The following is a 19,368-nucleotide window of genomic DNA, read 5'->3' on the forward strand; positions in this document are numbered from 1 at the left end:
TATTGGCACCAGGAAAATTGTCTATCTGCTTGGAATCCCCTGTTGGCAGTAAGCAGCTGAGATCTAGAGAACATAATATAAGGATTGTGGTGTACAGCCCCCAAAAAAGAAAGTCACAGATCGCAGCTTAAAACATGGGATTGATTACAAATATATGAAAAACAAAGGACTTGGTAAAATTACCCACCACCGTCATCTGGCCTTAATAAAAAAAGGAAACATTGTCTATAGTGATAGCAGCTGCAAAGCACATGCATACAAAAATCACATACAAGTCCGTGATATCTATTGACCACAAAATTAGATATGTAGAAAAAACAGTAAACCAATTAGTGGTGTACAAAAAACATTCTCCAACTCAACTATAGTGTGAGATGTGTCCATATATAGCATGGGTCTTCAAACTACGGCCCTCCAGTTGTTCAGAAACTACAATTCCCATCATGCCTAGTCATGTCTGTGAATGTCAAAGTTTTACAATGCCCCATGGGATGCGTAGTTCTATAACAGCTGGAGGGCCGTAGTTTGAGGATCCTCGATATATAGAGTAATCTCAGACAGGCTTCACTTGTTGAAAAATTGAAGAGTCCCACAGGGGATTGTCAATAAGCATATCCCAAACAGCAGTTAAATCAATTGTCTTCATTGAATTGTGAAACACAAAACTCTTTGGTGATTGTCACCATAAACTGGTTGTATATCAGTGTATTACTCTGTATCAGAGATCTCAGAGGGTATGGATGTGAGATTATGCTGTGGGTTATCAAAATACTGTAGTATAACAGGGAATGCAGGTAACATCAGTTTACAGTTTTTGTGTAGGACATAAAGTGCACAAATGCTGTTATCAGAACAGAACAGGTCCGCTCACCCGACCAAGTACATGGAAAGCCGTGTCTCAGCTTGCCAAATGGAGATGCTTCCATAGAGACCAAACTCAACAAGTGGCTATCACTATACACTCCGGATTGAGACCGGAACAACTGACACCGTTCCAGCTCCATCTCCATGGAAGGGACAAGTTCCATTTGGCTAGCTGAGACACTGCTTTCCACGTACTTGGTTGGGTGAGCGGACCTGTCGGTCTCTGTTTTGCGTGTCTCATTAACCACTTCCATACAGGACATTTTCACTCCCTTCCTGCCCAGGCCAATTTTCAGCTTTCAGTGCTGTCACACTTTGAATGAGAATTGTGCGGTCCTGCGTCGTTGTACCCAAATTAATTTTGATCATTTTTTTCCCCACAAATAGAGCTTTCTTTTGGTGGTATTTGATCACCTCTGCGGTTTTTATTTGTTGCGCTTTAAACAAAAAAAGAGTGACCATTTTGAAAAAAAAACACAATATTTATTACTTTTTTGCTATTATAAATATCCCAATTTTTTTAAAAAAAACTATTTTGTTTCCTCAGTTTAGGCCGATATATATTTTTCTACATATTTTTAGTAAAAAAAAAAATCGCAATAAGCGTATATTGATTGAATTGCGCAAAAGTTATACCGTCTACAAAATAGGGGATAGAATTATGAAATTTTTATAATTTTTTTTTTTTTTTTTACTAGTAATGGCGGCAATCTGCGATTTTTATCATGACTGCGATATTGCGGCGGATATATCGGACACTTTTTTGACACTATTTTGGGACCAGTGACATTTATATGGTGATCAGTGCTATAAAATGCATAGGTTACTGTATAAATGTGACTGGCAGGGAAGGGGTTAACACTAGGGGGTGATCAAAGAGTTAACTGTGTGTCCTAGGGAGTGATTCTAACTGTAGGGGGAAGGGACTCACAAGGGGAGGAGACCGATCGGTGTTCCTCTCTAATGGGAACACACGGATCGGTCTCCTCTCACCTGACAGGATGTGGATCTGTGTGTTTACGCACACAGATCCACATCCCTGCTCTGTGACGAGCAATCACAGCTGACATCGCAGCCGCTGGGCACATGCATCGGGTCCCAAGTGATGCGGTGGGCGCACGCTCTCAACAATGTAGGGAATCCCAGGACATCATATGACGCCCGCCCAGAGGGACGAAGGGTTCTTGCGGGTATCATATGGCAATACAGCAGTAGGGGAGTGGTTAAAGAGAACCTGTCACCTAAAAATCACCACATTGGGGACTTTTTGTAATGAGGAAAAAAATAAAAAAGTTAAGCAAAAAAAAAAATAGTTAAACCCAAGCACATAAAATCCCCTCACCCAAAAATGTTAAGACCCCCCACCCCCACGTATAAGCACGTATACTCATAAATGCATGTGTCAGGGGCATTTTACATTTTACATATCACCGATGCACGCCTGAGTGATAGCAATAATTCTTGCACAAGACCTCCTCCGTAACACTAAACTGATGACCTCTGGCTTTTGAAGTGTCGCCTATAGAAAATATAGGGTACTGAAGTACATTGCCATTTTATGGGCATACATAAATTTAGGATTTGACATGTTGGGTATCTATTTACTCAGTGCAAGCTTGTCTTTTATATTTTAGCAAATGTGGGTAGTTTATTGCGTTTTTGTGCCCTAAAATTCACTTTAGTGTGTTTTTTTTATTGAAGCCTTTATGGTAATTTATCAAGAAAATAAAAGGCGGTCTTACTGTCTTTATTTTGGGGGGTGCTTCATATTTCTCTGCCTATAGACTCTTGAGATGTAAATCTGGCCCTGGATGATGTCACTGGAACTATGGCACCTAATAAAAACAGGTTTTATTTGAAAATGTCACTAGCATGTTGGTGAGAATGGGAGAGAGGAAGCTGAGAAAGGAAAAATATCAGAAGATCAAACTTTAAAGTGGATAAAAACCTGATTCATGAAATTTGAGCTGGGCACATATATCTGTAGTGTTTTCTTATCTCTCTTCAAACCCCTAAATCCTGTAGCTGTCTCCTGCTCCTTTCTGCTGTTATCAGCCTGATAACTCCTGACAGGTTCTCCGTCATATATGATAAAAGCAGCCTGAATTTTGTGTTGGGGAGGATGCTATAAATAAATTAGCACAGAGCTGAACAATTCAATGAACAGTTCTGAGAGTCTTGGGAGTCTCTACCTATGAGGAGAGGGGGTGTGTGCCTTTCCTCCAATCAGCTGTCTTGCCTATATGTCCAGGCTTCACTGCAGTGCTGAACAGGAAGAGAAAATCTTCTAACACAATCTGAACTTTCTAAAGAATATATAAAGCTGAAGACAGCAGATATACATAAAAAAACGTACTGTGTGTAGGGAGATTTGTTTCATCCCTGTGTATCATCTGAGGCTGTTCATTCCACTGGGTATATATGAGGGTTTACATCCACGTTAAGCTTTTAGCAGGTGCAGAGAAATGCTATCAGAATAGTGTTGAAGAATTCCACTGGTAATATTTAGAGATGCATATTAATGTTCCTGTTGTACACAGCATTAAACACCGAGCTCCTGAAATATTTTACACGGTTAAGTACAAACTGTGATAAAAGGGATACTTCTGAATTAATGACATATTCTCATTTCCGTCTCCGCTTAGCACTACTTGGGAAACTTAAAGTCCCTTTGATCTGAGACCAAAGAACACCATCAAGTGAGATTCACTGGCCGCAGCCAATCACTCCTCAATTGTCCATTGGTACATACTTATAACACAGCTGTGGGGTTTAATCCGGAGCCAAAGGCTAGCTTAACAGTGAACATTATTTAATCAGCGCTCCTTGTAGAGACACGTCTCTGGAGTCAAGGAGGAATTGTATGGGTAGGATTCTTGGGAGGCAGAAGGAAGAAATGGAAACTGATTTCTTTTGTGTCACAGCTGCAGAACCAGGAGATGATGCGGGCGATGATGAAGAAAGCAGAGCTGGAAATCAGCAGTAAAGTGACAGACATGGTCAGGAACCTGGAGGATCCGGTGCAGAGACAGCGCGTCCTAGTGGAGCAAGAGAGGCAGAAGTACCTCCAGGACGAGGAACAGATTGTCATCAAGTTAAGGTGAGCGCCCAGTCTATTTTCACACTGGTTTGCAGGCGCGGATTTAGACCATGGTCTAACATGGCTAAGTTGTCTATTGCTTTAACAAGTTTAAAGTGATTGTAAACCCCCTTTTTTTTTTTAAATACCAAACATGTTATTCTTATCTGTCATTCAAACTACTGTGCAGAGCAGCCCCGTCCTCCTCTTCTTGGGTCCCCCACTCCCAGCTTCTCCTTCCTGCCAAGTGCCCACCAGGGCTGGAACAAGGGGTGGGCAAGAGGAGCGGCTGCCCTGTGTGCAATGGTTTATTACAGGGATAGGGGCGACTGACCCTAAGAAAATGAGGGGGGCATCTTTGCCCTGAACGCTGGATGACCATATCTCAGCACTGGTGCCCACCATAACAGGCCGTTTGATATGGAGGCACTCATGAGGGCTCGTTCCCAAGCCGCGCTCTGTGTGTCCATTAACACACAGAGTGCTGTTCAGCCACACCCCCCTCACTGGCTGTGATTGACAGTAGTGGGAACCAATGGCCTATGAGAAGGGAGAGAGTAGAGAGGCCCACTGTTCTTGTTCAGCATTGCATCGAGATCGGAACAGGGGCGGAGAGGGGGGGGAATCGCACTAAGAACTTTTTTTTAACTTAATGCAGATTATACAGTAAGGTAAAAAAACGGCAGCCTTTAGGACCACTTTTATTCCTAGTAGAATACAGGCTTAAAGTGGTTCTAAAGCCATAAGGTTTTTCACCTTAATGCATTCTATGCATGGGTGCCCCCATGGAAAGCAGCTTTCCGTGGGGGCAGCCGACAAAGAGGAGGGGCCTGGAGCTCCAGCAGGGAGACCCCAGAAGAAAAGTTCAGGGCTACTCTGTGCAAAATAATTACACAGAGCAGGTAAGTATGACATGTTTGTTATTTTAATACAAAAACGATGCTTTTTGAACCACTTTAAATGAAATAACATTTTCCAATAATTATGTGTACTATACACTTGATATTTATTTAGCGCAATGTGTTGGGAACTATGTGTTCTAGAAGTCTCAGTATTAAACCCAAAACTAAAGATCTAATATATTGCAGCTTTCCAATCATTAGATGGGGTGGCTGCAATTGTTTTCTTTTTTAGGCTTTTTCCCTCTGCTTTCACCTGGTGATCTGGCCAGTATCTGGCAGAGAACACACTGCTGTATACTGCCAAGGCTACATACAGTTAATACAGCTTGTCCAGCAAGTGCAGCTGTTAGTGCAGTAAATACACTATATTGCCAAAAGTATTGGGGCGCCTGCCTTTAAATGCACATGAATTTTAATGGCCTCCCAGTCTTCGTCTGTAGGGTTCAATATTGAGTTGGCCCACCCTTTGCAGCTAAAACAGCTTCTCCTCTTCTGGGAAGGCTGTCCACAAGGTTTAGGAGTGTGTCTATGGGAATGTTTGACCATTCTTCCAGAAGAGCATTTGTGAGGTCAGGCACTGATGTTGGACGAGAAGACCATTTGCATTTGTGATTGATTTTTCTTTTAAATGCTTTTTCTGTGTCCACTATTTTTTGTTCACTTTTATGCTCCACAGGAGATAATGGAGGTATTTAAAATCATTAATAATTATAAGGTAATTGGTGGCAAAATAATATTATTAATTATGAGTATAATTTCCATATGATGCAATTACCTTTGCTTTAGCTCATAAAAAAGATTTAATGTATGTCCTTTCTCCATCATGCTCCAGTTCTGCGAGGTTGCTTTCATTTCACTGTCTTCTCACAGTTTTATATTTCGGATTCCGCTCTTGCAGAGGGGATATTTGTCACTGGAAACACATAATGTGGCCATATTTACTGCCCACTTTCAGTGCCCTTGGTCTACATCCAGAATCACGGCAGAGTCTGTGCGATACAGACGTTTTTATGGATCTGTTCCGTTTTAGCTTTTTTACCCCCTTATTATTTTATTCTCAGCTATTCGGTTTACGTTGACAGCAATTTCAGCACCTATTCCTTCCTGAAACATCAGCATCTGTTGTCTCCTCGCAGCGCACTTTCACAAAGCGTTCCCGTAAGCAACAGCTGGGACTCGTCCAAGAGAAATCAATCATCCATCTTGTGAAAGCCACTAAATCCATTTCTCTTTTTTTTTTTTTTTTTTCCCACTGGCGAATTTTACTTTTATAAAGAACCCACTTTTATTGTACAAAATAAGGGTTTTGATATATAGTTATACAAAAGTCAGTATGCACAAGGAATATGTATTACGTAGATTTTGTGATGTCAATGTTAAATCTGAAATTTGGCGATGTCAACACTTATTTTATAAAAACAATAGGATAAATTAGAGTCCAAAAAGTATTTATTCCTTTGTGGATGAAAATCAAAATCTAAATCCACTGACACATTTTTGGGCCTCCCTTCATCAGGGCTTGCTTTCTGGGTAAAATGAAAGGTGGACTCTAGGAAATAAGAGGCATCAAGGGTCTGAAAAAGTAAAATATTCAAATATGAAGAAGCAAGCAATGTGTTAAAGTTATGTAAACCTCAGCCATGATATATGAACAAAGCATATCCCTCTATAGTGTGTACTGTCTCAATACAGAGCACTAAGTGTAATTTGTCTCTGCTGTTTCGTTCCTCCGCTATCAGCATGAATCACTTCTGACAAGTTTTCCTGACACCAAGAGAAAAAAGGTGACGGGAGGGAGCTCCAGCAGATTGATAGCATCTGCTCTGTTCCTGTGTGCTGTGTGAAGGGGGTGTGTCTCTTCCCTCCAATCAGCTCTCAGAACTCTCCTCACTGAGTGCTGCAGAGTGTAGCTTCAGCTTTCTGCCCCTTTTGCTGACAGCTCAGACAAGCTTTATAAATGCTGAACTTTGAAGGGATGTAGAGAAATCTGAAGATAAACAGGTACAACTTATGAAGGAGATTTTGTTTCATCTCTGTGTATGACCTAAGGCCAGTCACTTCACTGGGCATATGTAAGGGCTTACAACCAATTTAAGGTTGTGAAAAAATGAAGGGACTGATTGGCTTAATGGAAGCTGTTATGCTGCTTACCTGCTAGTGCAGCTATTTTCAACAAGGGTTCCTCTAGAGGTTGCTTGGGGATCTTTGAGCTGTGGCTGATTGACTTATGGTGCATTCAAAGCTTCAGGACCAATACCACTTGGCAAAGCCAGCAGCATGGCACTGGTTATCGTTTTTATCTGTCGTAATGGGGCATTCTTCTCACTGAACACTAATGTAGGAGTAAATTTTGCCATTGTTCCCATATGAATTGGTTTTAGTAAGTGTTCCCCAAGGCCTGAATTTTATTTTAAAGGTTCCTCTGGTGTAAGATGGTTGAGAGAGGCTGTGCTAGTGTATAATGCTTAAAGGTACACTCTTCAGCAGCCTCTAAAAACATGTTGGCTATATGTGTGGGCTTTTTTTTGGATTTTTATGATGTAATAATTATTGAATTGTAGTATGGTGCCCTTTCTACACATTGTATGGTTCTTGCCCAGAGCACCCCTTTAGACTCTTCTGTATATTTGAGCCTCCTACCCAGTGTCAATGCACTGAGTACCACACGTTTTACCCTGCTTTATGGAATTAGACATCCTGCATAGTGGGATCTGGCACAACCACCTACCCTCTGGCCACATTATTTGTTATGGTGACCATTGTAACCAGAGCAGAGAGTTACGGAAAATCTATTAAGATCAGCAAGAACAGACAGGACATCTTCTGGGGGGCAGCACCTGTTCTGGTGACAATCGGGTGGATTTCTCCTCTCTTTGGGGCCTTTTGCTATGTCTTTCTCATGTTTCACAATTCTATTATTGCAATCCAGTTATCACTTTTGCCAGTATGCAGTGGTATAACTGAATCGCTGACATACTTTGTGCCTGTACTATCCCTACATGCTGATTTCTGAGCAGAAGATACATATTTCAGACCTTCTCACCTATAATGTGATAAACATAAGAAGAAACTGTATGCTAAAGTAGAAATTCTCATTAATGTGTTCTCAAGTTAGGGGCATGGGACACTTTTTTTCTGTAGAGGGAGTTGTATTTTCAAGGCTTGTTCCCACTAAAGTATGCAGACTGTCTAGTTGTTATGGGTGTTCAACGTTTGCCAATACAGTGCTCCCAGCGAGAATAGAAAATAGGCAACTGTGGTCCAAATTTAACAGTTTATTGCATCCATAATAAAAACTATTTTTAAATCATGCTAAGTACAAACATTTTTTCAATACAAATTTCCGCAGTTAAAGCTTCAAATAAGCCTATTTCTTTGACATGTTTCACCTGTATGGCTTCTTCAGCAAGAGTTATTTAGACCAAGAGAAGCAACACCACTCCAGGACCAGGCTGAAGATGGCAATTTAGCTAACTACAAATTCACCCTTAGACCCAGGGAAAGATGCAACAATTAGGTCTCATCTAGTCTGTACTCAGGGGTGGACCCAAGTGGCCTGTGGCGCACCACAGGAGGAGTATAATCTACTAATCCAATAAATTATATCAAAAAGACCCACATGAATGCCAACATCTCCCCTTGACTTCCCAACTGAGATTTAGAACCCTTTGCATAACTTTCGGGGAAGAGTTGGTGAAGTGTGGGCATTCTTTGTTGCTTTCTTATCAGATCTTTTTGATATCATTTATTGGATTGGACAATTCTACTTCTCCTGTGGTGCACACAGGCTGCCTGGTTCCTCCCCTGAGTACAGACTAGATGACCCCTAATTGTTCCATCTTGATTTTATAATAGGAGACTTTGAACATCATGGACTACAGGGAGTGAGTGGAGCGGGTTGGACAGGGACAGTATAACGCCACCAACCATTAACGTGATAGTATGTTGTTGGCCTTGGGATGAAATCTCCTGTATAACAAGATGAGTTTTAATCTTCTCGGGCAATGGTTCCATAAGTAAAGGGAATATCAGTGGTGAGAAGGGGGCCCCCTTGATGTGTGCCGTTAGATATCTCGAAGGCTGTGGAGTACATGTCTTCTGCAACTACATAAGCCGAAGGGGTAGAGTTCAATGCTGATATTGCTGAATGTATGTAATACAAAAGCTGAATTTGTCTAGTACCCTAGAGAGATAACCCCAGTGAATTCTGTCAAAAGCCTTCTCTGCGTCCAGGGCAAAAAGCATAGAAGGCTTCCCCGACTTTTCCGCCAAGTAAATGAGGTTGATCATTTGCCTGGTAGCATCAGGAGCTTGATGACAAAACCCACCTGGTCCTTCTGCATTAAGGATGGTAGAAATCTGGCCAACTTATTTTCCAATAATTTGGCATGTATTTTCACATCAATATTTAATAATGAAATCGGCCTGAAATTTTGAGGTGCGTTAGGTTCTTTCCCAGGTTTAAGTAATAATATTTCAGATGGCATGGAGGCATTAGTGTAAATAATTTTTTATTGATAACATTTTGGTACTCCGTATGATTTTAGAAATGTTTTTCTTATGGATGCAATTGTTCATCTTTTAGTCATTTGGTGTATTTCTATTGGTATCAGAAAAATCCCACTGAATATATGGTTGTTTTTGGAGTTTAATATTACAAGGCTATAGAGAAATAGCTGTTTTGCTAAAGGGGGTTGTTTCTACACTTCAGCACAAGCGTTAACCCGATCATCAATACGCTCAGGATGCCAGTCTACACAGAAGTGTGTCATGTTTGTCCTGCAGGAGGTGCGATTTGTGCACTGAGATGGAAGAGGCAGCTGGGAAATGAAGAGATGAGAAAATCTGTTATTTTTATGCATTTTCCTACATCTGGGCTTTGCTGATAGTTCCTGTGACTAACGTTACTCTCCTGTGTTAGTGTTACAAATCAGAAAGTAAAATACAGGCACAGGAGCTCGCTGTGACTTCCTAAATATATTCAAAGACTTTGCCAAATACTGCCGTGCACAGAAAGCTGTGTGCTTAATATGCATCCATCCCTGGCACTGCTTCATCTAAAAGTGTCTGCTTATAGCTTAGAGGTTGGGGAACATAATGTTATAAAGCAGAGTCTGCCCGAAATTGATATTTCTGTCACTAGGTGGACTTGTTTTCCTGAATTTAAAAAAATTATGTAAATGTATGTTATTCCATGGCAATATATTGTAACCAGTGTGGTGAACACTAATCAGTTAGATCAGTGAAAGATGGATTCTGATTGGTTGTTGCTGCACATTGTACATTGCTCTTTGTTTTAATAGCTAATTCCGATGGTTTTCTCAATGGGCTGTGTATGTTTTCTTTGCAGTGACTTGGAGAATTTTGTAGAGAAGGACTCCGCCTCTAGAGTTGTTACATTAAAGGACGTTGAGGATCGAGCGTTTGTGCTGCGCCAGATTGGAGAAGCAGTGTCTAACTTAAAAGGTATAATTCCGGCTTGCCAAACTTGGTCCATATTCAGTCTCTTTGCCATTCTTTGTAGACATTGCCAAGCCTAGGAATAACCATTTAAAAAAAGCACAAATTGTTCTCAAGGTCTCCTTGCCTAAAATTGGTGCAGGTTGTCTAAACCCCCCGCCACCTGCCCTCCCCACCCCCAAATATGTAAACTACATACATTTTCCCCTAATTGTCTCCTGTCGAGTCTGATGATGTCATGGGTCCTTCCTCTTTTTCAGAGGTGGAAGAGGACAGTCTTTACTGCTGGAGTGGTCAGCTCTCAAATAATGATGTGAATGCACCATTCAGTGCAGTATTACTTGACAATGGGGTGTGTATGACAACACCCAGGGGTCAGGTACAGCCTGGGCTCAGGGGAAGCAGGGCGAATGATACGAGCTGTCCTTTAATTCAGAAGCCTTAGGACATCTCATGGAGGAAAATAATTACTGCAGGGGGACAGCTCTTTAGTGAAGGTATCAAAAGTGTTTTTTTATTTTTTATTACAGGTCTGCTAATTGTTTTTATTATTTTCCTTTTAATTTAGCTTTAATATCATTTTGCAGCTAAATAGTTTAGAACAGTGTTTCTCAACCAGTGGTCCATGGAACTCTTATGCCCTGTACACACGATCGGAATTTCAGTTGGAAAAAGCTCTGATGGTTTTCCTGACGGAATTCCAACAGGATTTCACTCAAGCTGTCTTGCATACACACGGTCACACCAAATTCCGACCGTCAAGAATGCGGTGACATACAACACGTACAACGGGACTAGAAAAAGGAAGTTCAATAGCCAGCAGTGGCGTAACTAGAACCTTCAGGGCCCCGATGCAGGAAACCTTGGAGGGCCCCCCCCCCCCCCCGACCTCCGGACAGGGCTCTTTTCTCCGAGCCCGATGGTGGAACACCAGGGCCCAGTCCCAAGTGGGTGGCCGCATATAAAGGAACCGATTTAAAAAACATCAATTAAAGCCACTGTGCCCATCAAACGCCACTACTGTACCATCAAGCGCCACCACTGTACCATCAAATGTCACCGCTGTGCCCATCAAACTCTGTCGCTGTGCCCATCATCAAATGCCACCGCTGTGCCCATCAAATGCTGCCAGTGTACCCAACAAATGCTGCCACTGTGCCCATCAAATGCTGTTGGTGTGCCCTTCAAATGCTGCCACTGTGAATCCCCACCACCCGCTCACTGTCTGCCTGCCACTTACCCTGTCTGGGTGGGGCAGCGGGTAACGGCCATGAGCGGGGTCCTCCATGCATCTCCTGCCATCCTCATCTCCTGTCCTCTCCTCCTGATAGGCATCCAGTAGCTGCGCCTATCGTTTCAGCCAATCAGGTGATGGGTAACAGACCCGCACACCTGATTGGTGGAGAGGTGGTTCAGTGTTAGGAAAGTGAATATTAATTCACTTTTCTAACACACCTGGGTAGACTGTGAGCGTCAAGCATGGCGCTCGCAGTTCACCTATTTTGAAGCCTATTAGAGCCCATGGCTCTAATCAGGTGCTGCAAAAACACCCCCCGCCGCTGTAATTCAGGCGCCCGACACCCCAAAAGGGACCAGACACCTAAATATGGGGGTTCCAGCGGTGGCTATGGATAGATTCATGCTATGCTATGCATGAATCTATCCATTGGTCATACACGCACATACAAGCATGCTCACACACTCACATACAAGCATGCTCACACGCACACATACAAGCATGCTCACACACATACATACAAGCATGCTTGCTCACACGCACATACATACAAGCATGCTCACACACACACATACATACATGCATGCTCACACACGCACTTACAAGCATGCTCACACACTCGCATACAAGCATGCTCACACGCGCACATACAAGCATGCTCACACATATACATACAAGCATGCTTGCTCACACGCACATACATACAAGCATGCTCACACACACACGCACATACAAGCATGCTCACACACACACACATACATGCATGCTCACACACGCACATACAAGCATGCTCACACACGCACATACAAGCATGCTCACACACGCACATACAAGCATGCTCACACACACATACATACAAGCATGCTCACACACGCACATACAAGCATGCTCACACACACATACATACAAGCATGGTCACACACACACACACAAGCATGCTCACACACACACATATAAACACAAATGCAGTAGCTAGTCTTATAAAAAAAAAAACGGCAGGCATTTACAGTACCTTGGCTCTTCCTGCCGGGTACTGCACTGTAGGGGGAGACAAAGAGCACACACTTTACCCTAATGTAAGGAGCTCCCGCACAGAGCCGATTTCAGTTCGGCTGATGATAGAGGAGCTCCTCTCAGCCTCCCCTCCTACGGAAGAGTACAGGGGGCCTAAAGGGCCCCCTGCAGCAAGGGGCCCGGTCGCCATGGCGATCTTGGCGACCCCTATAATTCCGCCACTGATAGCCAGTAGCCAATAACTTCCATCTCGTAGTTGAATCTGAGCATGCGTGAGTTTTTGCGTGTCAGAATTGCATACACACGATCGGAAAAATTGAGAACCTGCTCTCAAACTTTTGCTGGCAGAAATTCGGCCAGCAAAATTCCGATGGAGCATACACACGGTCCCAGTTTCCGTTCAAAATCTCTCATCGGTCTTTTGCTGGCCTTGTTTGGCTGTACTTCTCCTGTGGATCACAGGAGTGCAGTCCGTTCTGCACTCCGGTGACCTGTTTTCAGCAAATAGCAGGCTGAAGCCTGCTGTCTGCTGACATCACAGTGCCGATCCAAGCTCAGGCAAGATCGCGACAATGGAGTCAGGATCCGCCCACATGCCTAGACTGGCACCCGGCTCAGCCTCTCGGCAAGCCACTAAGAGCTTGAGCCAGCTGCTTCTGGCCCCCCCCCCCCCTCCACAGCCCAGTGCTCAAGTGAACGTGGGGGGGGGGGGGCAGAGCAGAAAGCTGCTGACTGACAGTCTCCAGCTCTATGCTCGTGGAGCTGTGAGAACCGACCAGCGGTGTTTGATTGATTGGTGTTAGAGGTGGCGGGGACCGATGCAGCATTGAACCGATCAGAAAAGACAAAGACAAGCATTGAACCGATGCTGCATCCACCAAGGTATCTTAAAAAAAAACATACACCTCTTTTAAATCTTTTTAGCAGAGAAACAGGAAATATTTCAAGGGTTCCTAAGGGGAACCTCAGTTTGAAAAAGGCTGGTTTAGAATATTTGCCCCAATAAGGGTACAAGAATTTTCTGAGCTACGACAATGCTAGTTGCCTGGATATCATGGTTATCCTCTAGCTTCAGTACCTTCTAACTTTGAGAAAATAGGGAGCCAGAGTTAATGAGCTCAGTGACATCAAAACAGAGGATTGGGGTGATCAGGTAGCTAGCATCCGTGATCTCAATATCCTATGTATTTCAATTGACAGTTTATTTAAGATTGAGATGGACAAAAGGTACAAGAATCAATGCCCGGGCATACACAATAGATTTTGCATACCATGCAATGATGAGAGCTAAAAAAAATGTTGATAAAAAATAAACTTGAAACCACTTTGCAAGAGCAAATAGCTCTATATTTAAGTATATCTTTACTATAGCACATATATACATATATATATTTATATATATATATACAATTATTGTTTCTTTTTTTTTTTTTTTTTTACTCAAGTGCAGTAATCCTGTGTGGATTTGTGGGTTTGTGTAACCACCAGTCACCTTTTTTTCTGAACTGACTATAATAAAATGAAATCAGACTGGATGGTCTTTGACCTCATGCACTTTGCACAGAATCCTTGTCCTCTGCAAAACCTTATTATATCAGCCTGATTTTGTTTAATGTATTTTCCATTTTATTTGTTACATTGCTTTTTAGAGTAGAATGTATGATGAGGTCTCCTCTCTTGTTCCCAGGGGAGTTTCCATACTTGCAGAATAAGATGAGAGCGGTGCTGCGGGTGGAGGTGGAGGCAGTAAGATTCCTCAAAGAAGAACCCCACAAGCTGGACAGCTTATTAAAGAGGATCCGAAGCATGACTGACGCCCTATCATCCTTAAGAAGGTGACACCCAATCACTGACCTCTGTCTATATATTTGTAATAATGTTCAGCAAAACACCGCCAGGCTGAGATATAGGGGCAGGTTGACAAGACCAAGACATTTGATTCTGCTCTGCCTCTGGCAGGGATCAATACTGCCACTTACTGAACAGTAATTAATCAGTATGTTCAGGCCCCAGAGCACCTTTTATAGCTTTACAATGAAGGGGCTGTTTCAAAGCTGCAGATATCGATATAAACAGTAACCTAGTGTCTAATCAATCTTACATCTCATGTTGGCATAATTTAGTTAAAATATGAATGAACATATCTGTATTCATTAAAAATATTATGCAAGCCAAGTATAAAGTAGAAATGACCTTCTGTTTGTTTTCTGGTCCCCCCTAGGCAAGTTAGTGATGGACCATCTAAAGTTGTTGACTTTAATCAGAATACCCAATTTATTATCACCGACAAAGTTACAGAAACAGATATTGCCCAACACAGAGAAGAAAAAAGTCATGCATATCTTCAGCCAACACAGACAGAAGCAGTAAACGTGACGGAATCGCAGAAGGTGTCTGTAAAGTCAGAGGTGGTGCCTCTATCCGCCGGGGTCAAAGTTCACCAAGTACAAAGCTCACCTGTCCATATGCGGCAATCTCAACACTCTTCAGCACTGATTAACCATGTTCATAACTCCATTAATCAGACGGGTCACGTGACAGAAGTGCCAGCCAGTTATCATTCAACAGGTTTATCAGCCCCTGGTGCTCAAGAGCAATCTCCAACAGTACAGCCCACTCAGCATAATGGGTCTTCTGCGCAGAGCCTATTTATTGAAGAAATTCAGCATGTGGCCTACAGGAATCGAGCCGTCTCCATAGAGGTAAAAAGTCCTCATTGGCTGCATGTGGTTTAAAGTGAGTCTGTGCTTTGCTCATGCAGGGCAAACCAACAGTTTGATTTTAAATGGCCCAATCTCCTGGATATGCTTACCTTTTTATACTCTGCCCGCTACTCTGTTTTCTGCTGGTTGACAGGAAAATGACCAGGTACTTTCACATATGGAGACGTGACTCACTCACCTTCTGCCATGTAATAGTATTAATTCTTGGACATTGGCACATTGCTGTCACATTACAACCGAGACATAGTCCCCTGCCCTGTGTAAGCTTAGCCTGTGGCAAACAAAGCAGCCGGGTAGTGAAGGGAAGTTATGTACCAGATGCTATGGGGGCTGTCTTTAGGTTGAACCTATTTTCTGTTCTCCCTCCTGTGGGTTATCCTCCAAACCGATACACTTACATCCAGTAATCCGGCTGTAATCCTTGGAAGGCAACCACACGCCTGGTTCTGGACTGAAATCTTCTTCAATTACATAATCAGGGGGCCTGTTGTGTTTTCCTGCAGCCAAGCCCTTGTTCATGTGCAGTAGCACATTTTCAGTAACACATCTTCGCAATATATATGTAAAGGAATAGCTTTACATATATATTGTACATTCACATCAATCCGTCCCTGTCCTCAAGGAGCTTACAGTCTAAGATCCCTCACATTCATACATGCACAAATGTTTGTTTTTCTACAACTCCAATTGTGTTTTCTGGCAATTTGTTACCATTTGCCAAGATTCTGGTTTACTTTATTTCTTGTCTTACTACAGGAAGCAGAGAGAAAGTTTGAAGAGAAAAGACAAAATCTGGACCATTATAATGGAAAAGAGTTTGAGAAGATGTTAGAAGAGGCACAGGCCAATATAATGAAGTCCATCCCCAGCCTAGAGATACCAGCTCAGTCTTTGAAAGTGGACAGCGGAGAAAAATTTGAGGTCATTGGTAAGAGTTCTTACATCCAGCTGTAGCTGCAAGCTATCTGTAATATCTTGTGCATGATTGGAACTCCAGACCTTTTATTATCTACCCATGGCCTCATAGGGTTATTGTTTTAAATAGTCGTAAGTTTAAAAAAAAAGCTGTTAATCAACACTCTGTATTTTAGAATTTTCTTAATCAAGTGTAACATATGTTAGGCTATATTTTATAATATCATTGTGTATATATTATACATTTCATAAAAACAAATGGTATGTGCTTGCTTTGGGACCACATATACTAAAATTGGAACAATACAGAGAAGATTAGCATGGCCCCTTTGCAAGGATGAATCACAAATTTGTGAAGCGTTCAATATTTTATTAGGTTTCTAACCATTGGTTTTCTAAGTGGTTTTCAAGCATCCCGTTTGCCACAGGGTTATTTTATATCCTTGGTATTATTTCAATTCTAGATATCCTGTACAAGTATGCTTTTTTGTTATAGTATTGCAATCACATGCTCCTTTGTATGTTAATAATTTGAAAAGCTTCTTGATTAAAACATTATTTTACGAAAAAAAAAAGAAAAACGTTTTATCCAATAAGAAATCAGTAGGACCATCGTACTTTGGCGTCTCAAAATAATAACATATTATCTAAAACAAAAAACATATAGTATAGATTTGTTTTATTTAAAAATGCAGCGATTTTGTCACTAACATTAAATTTGTTCTAGAGGGTAACAAGGAAACTGAGCAAGAAAGTGATAAATTAATCAAGTCACCTCCTCCACCCCCTCCTCGCCGTATATACCCACCAGGGTCCGGAATGAGCACCTCATGGGGTGCGGAATGGAGAGACAGCAAGGTAAAGGCATGTGTATTGTAAAATACCAGATTTCAATCAAGATGTCACTGAGGATGTGCAAAATGCAGCCAAGAATAGTAAACAGTGACTGACAGAATGTGATTTAGGGCTTTTGGTCTTCCACAACACTAGTGAGTCACTGATTAGTCATTTAAAATTGGTAACTGTTTAAAATGGATTTGATTGATAGATAAAAGATTAGTAGTCTATGGCTTGTGAGTTTCTGTGGCGCTGTTGAAATGGGGGCATCACCTTGCCAATGAAAAGCTACCTTTACATCATTTCATTGTCTGTACTTCTCTCCCCAAGTGGCACTTTGCTTACATCTGTTTATCAGTCCTTGCATTATGTTCAGTCTCCATTGCAAGGTTTTTGGCATCCCCTAGCTAAAGGTTTGTTTATCCCTGGCTGCCCTCTGCTGGCTGCCCCATGTGTTAGCTGTCGGTCACTTACACATGACTTTGCTTTGTTCTGGATATCATTTTTGATTTTACTAATTGCCTGTATTTTTTCTTTACATTGTACATGGCACATTTGTGTTTTGATCATCACAGGGAAAGTTCGAAACTCCAAAAGCTTCCATCAAATTGCATATTCATCTAAAGACTAAAGTCAAATGTTTTCTTATAAGAGAGACAATGAAGATAGGAAGTGAATTAAAAGTTTTCCAAATATCGTTTATTGATATGGCTTACAAGTATTTTATAACACCCCCTTTTGTTGTTCAAGTGTCCAGCACTTTTGACTTCCAGCATTGGGGTTTTGTGTTCCTTCAACACCAGATACACTATGTGCAGCGCTTATATGTTCTCCCTGTGCCGGGTTTTCTCCAAGACTAGGTTTTGTGTAGGTTCAAGTCCACATAAAAGTGCTCTGTGGCAGTGAGTAACTAAAGGAAGTGGATTTATAATCCTGTATAGTGCAGTGTTTTTAAAAAATATATTTTGAAGTAAACATGAATGAAGCCAGCTTGCCTTTAGCTTTTGTTATTCCATTTTATCATATAGGGTTCTGAGGAGGTCCTTCCATCCAAGGAAGCAGAAATTCCCAGAGGTTCCTCAGCAGTGACCACAGTTACGTCTTCTGTTGTAAAGGATGAGGAGGAGGAGGAGGAGGAGGAGGAAGGGGAGAGGATCATGGCCGAACTTCAGGTAATACTCCTATACTGGCAGAACTACTCAGCTGTAGGGGCAGGCATTCTTCTAAGACTGAGTGCCACTCACATTACGGTATGTGAATGTCACTCAGTTCTGGTGTACTTTGAACCCAGCCTGTGGGATTGTGCACCCCCTAGAGAGCTTGTAAATGACAGGCTGGGCTCACAGGAAATGGACAGAAGGGCATGGTTGTCATTCTGCCTGAAGTGAACTGCCTGTACCAAGAACGAAGTCAGGGACCACACTGGAGCATGGAGAGGGTAAGTAAAATGCCAACCAATGATCTTGTTTGCATTGGTTGTCATACATGGTTACCAGTAAGCTCTTAAAAAGGTGTAGACAGAGACTCAAATTCTAGAAGTTAAATAAACTTTTCATAGCATACTCTACTACTGCAATAGTCAGGTCACCAGCCTGGCTGTAAATCTCAGCACTGGATGAACAGAAATACAAATAGTTTGGCAGAAAAATGAGCTCCCTTAGTGTATTTCACTGCTATTCGTTGTTTTCCTGGAGAGGTCTTGTTAGGGTGGGTGAGGTAGGTTACAAGGATCCAATTTTAGAGAAGAGTTATTTACAAAGAACATCTGAGACTTAGTCAGGCCAACTGCTCTTATTGAGAGCAGGAAAACTGAAAATGGGAATTTTGTGGTGACAATTTATATTAGAAATTGTATTACCTAATAAGACATTTCAAAACAGGCACATCCGGGCCACATTTCTATAATAACAGTGAACCAAGGACTTCCTTCACATTTCAGTGACTTAGTCCACTAAACTGCTTTTTTTGCAGGCAATCAATGAAAAAAGCAGCATCCTAAGTGAGACTACTAGCCTGCAGAAAAGAGCCGTCCTTCATTATATATAACATTTTCCATCTTTTAGGCTTTCCAGAAGTGTTCGATAGTGGAAATGAATTCAAAGGTGCAGTATGAGCCCCCTAAATCAGAGACACAAGAGAGAGATTTCAAACCACCAGGTTTAGCTCTGCCCAAGGAGAAGAAGGTAATTCAGTGTGTAAGGCTTAACTTTACCCTTCTTGGCTTATACTAACCAACCTAGTAAACCTAAACTACCCACATTAACATTCAATGCTTTATAGAGGTCAGCTACTCTGAAAGATACATTCCTTCACAAAAACTTTACTTAAAAAAATGAT

The 19,368-nt window shown here is 41.9% G+C and overlaps 1 protein-coding gene and 1 non-coding gene across 15 annotated transcripts in view; both read left to right on the plus strand.

The window, feature by feature from the left end:
* Nucleotides 1-19,368, plus strand: part of KIAA1217 (KIAA1217 ortholog) — a 954,123-nt gene that overhangs the window by 927,080 nt on the left and 7,675 nt on the right. For 13 of the 14 annotated variants that reach the window (XM_077490971.1, XM_077490980.1, XM_077490973.1 and 10 more), the window contains 8 exons: nt 3,789-3,964; nt 10,196-10,311; nt 14,244-14,391; nt 14,778-15,258; nt 16,036-16,207; nt 16,922-17,052; nt 18,060-18,203; nt 19,095-19,214. In XM_077490971.1, the coding sequence (XP_077347097.1) occupies nt 3,789-3,964; nt 10,196-10,311; nt 14,244-14,391; nt 14,778-15,258; nt 16,036-16,207; nt 16,922-17,052; nt 18,060-18,203; nt 19,095-19,214 (1,488 nt within the window). The remainder of the gene's footprint in view (nt 1-3,788; nt 3,965-10,195; nt 10,312-14,243; nt 14,392-14,777; nt 15,259-16,035; nt 16,208-16,921; nt 17,053-18,059; nt 18,204-19,094; nt 19,215-19,368) is intronic. The other variant, XM_077490970.1, reaches the window with a different exon arrangement.
* LOC143999828 (U6 spliceosomal RNA) lies at nt 16,460-16,566 on the plus strand. The gene has a single exon (XR_013278153.1). It is a non-coding gene; the product is annotated as a U6 spliceosomal RNA (small nuclear RNA).

Source organism: Lithobates pipiens, unplaced genomic scaffold (genome assembly GCF_037356315.1).
Source record: "Lithobates pipiens isolate NorthernLeopardFrog02 unplaced genomic scaffold, aLitPip1_a1.2 Scaffold_19, whole genome shotgun sequence".
Lineage (NCBI taxonomy): Eukaryota > Metazoa > Chordata > Amphibia > Anura > Ranidae > Lithobates > Lithobates pipiens.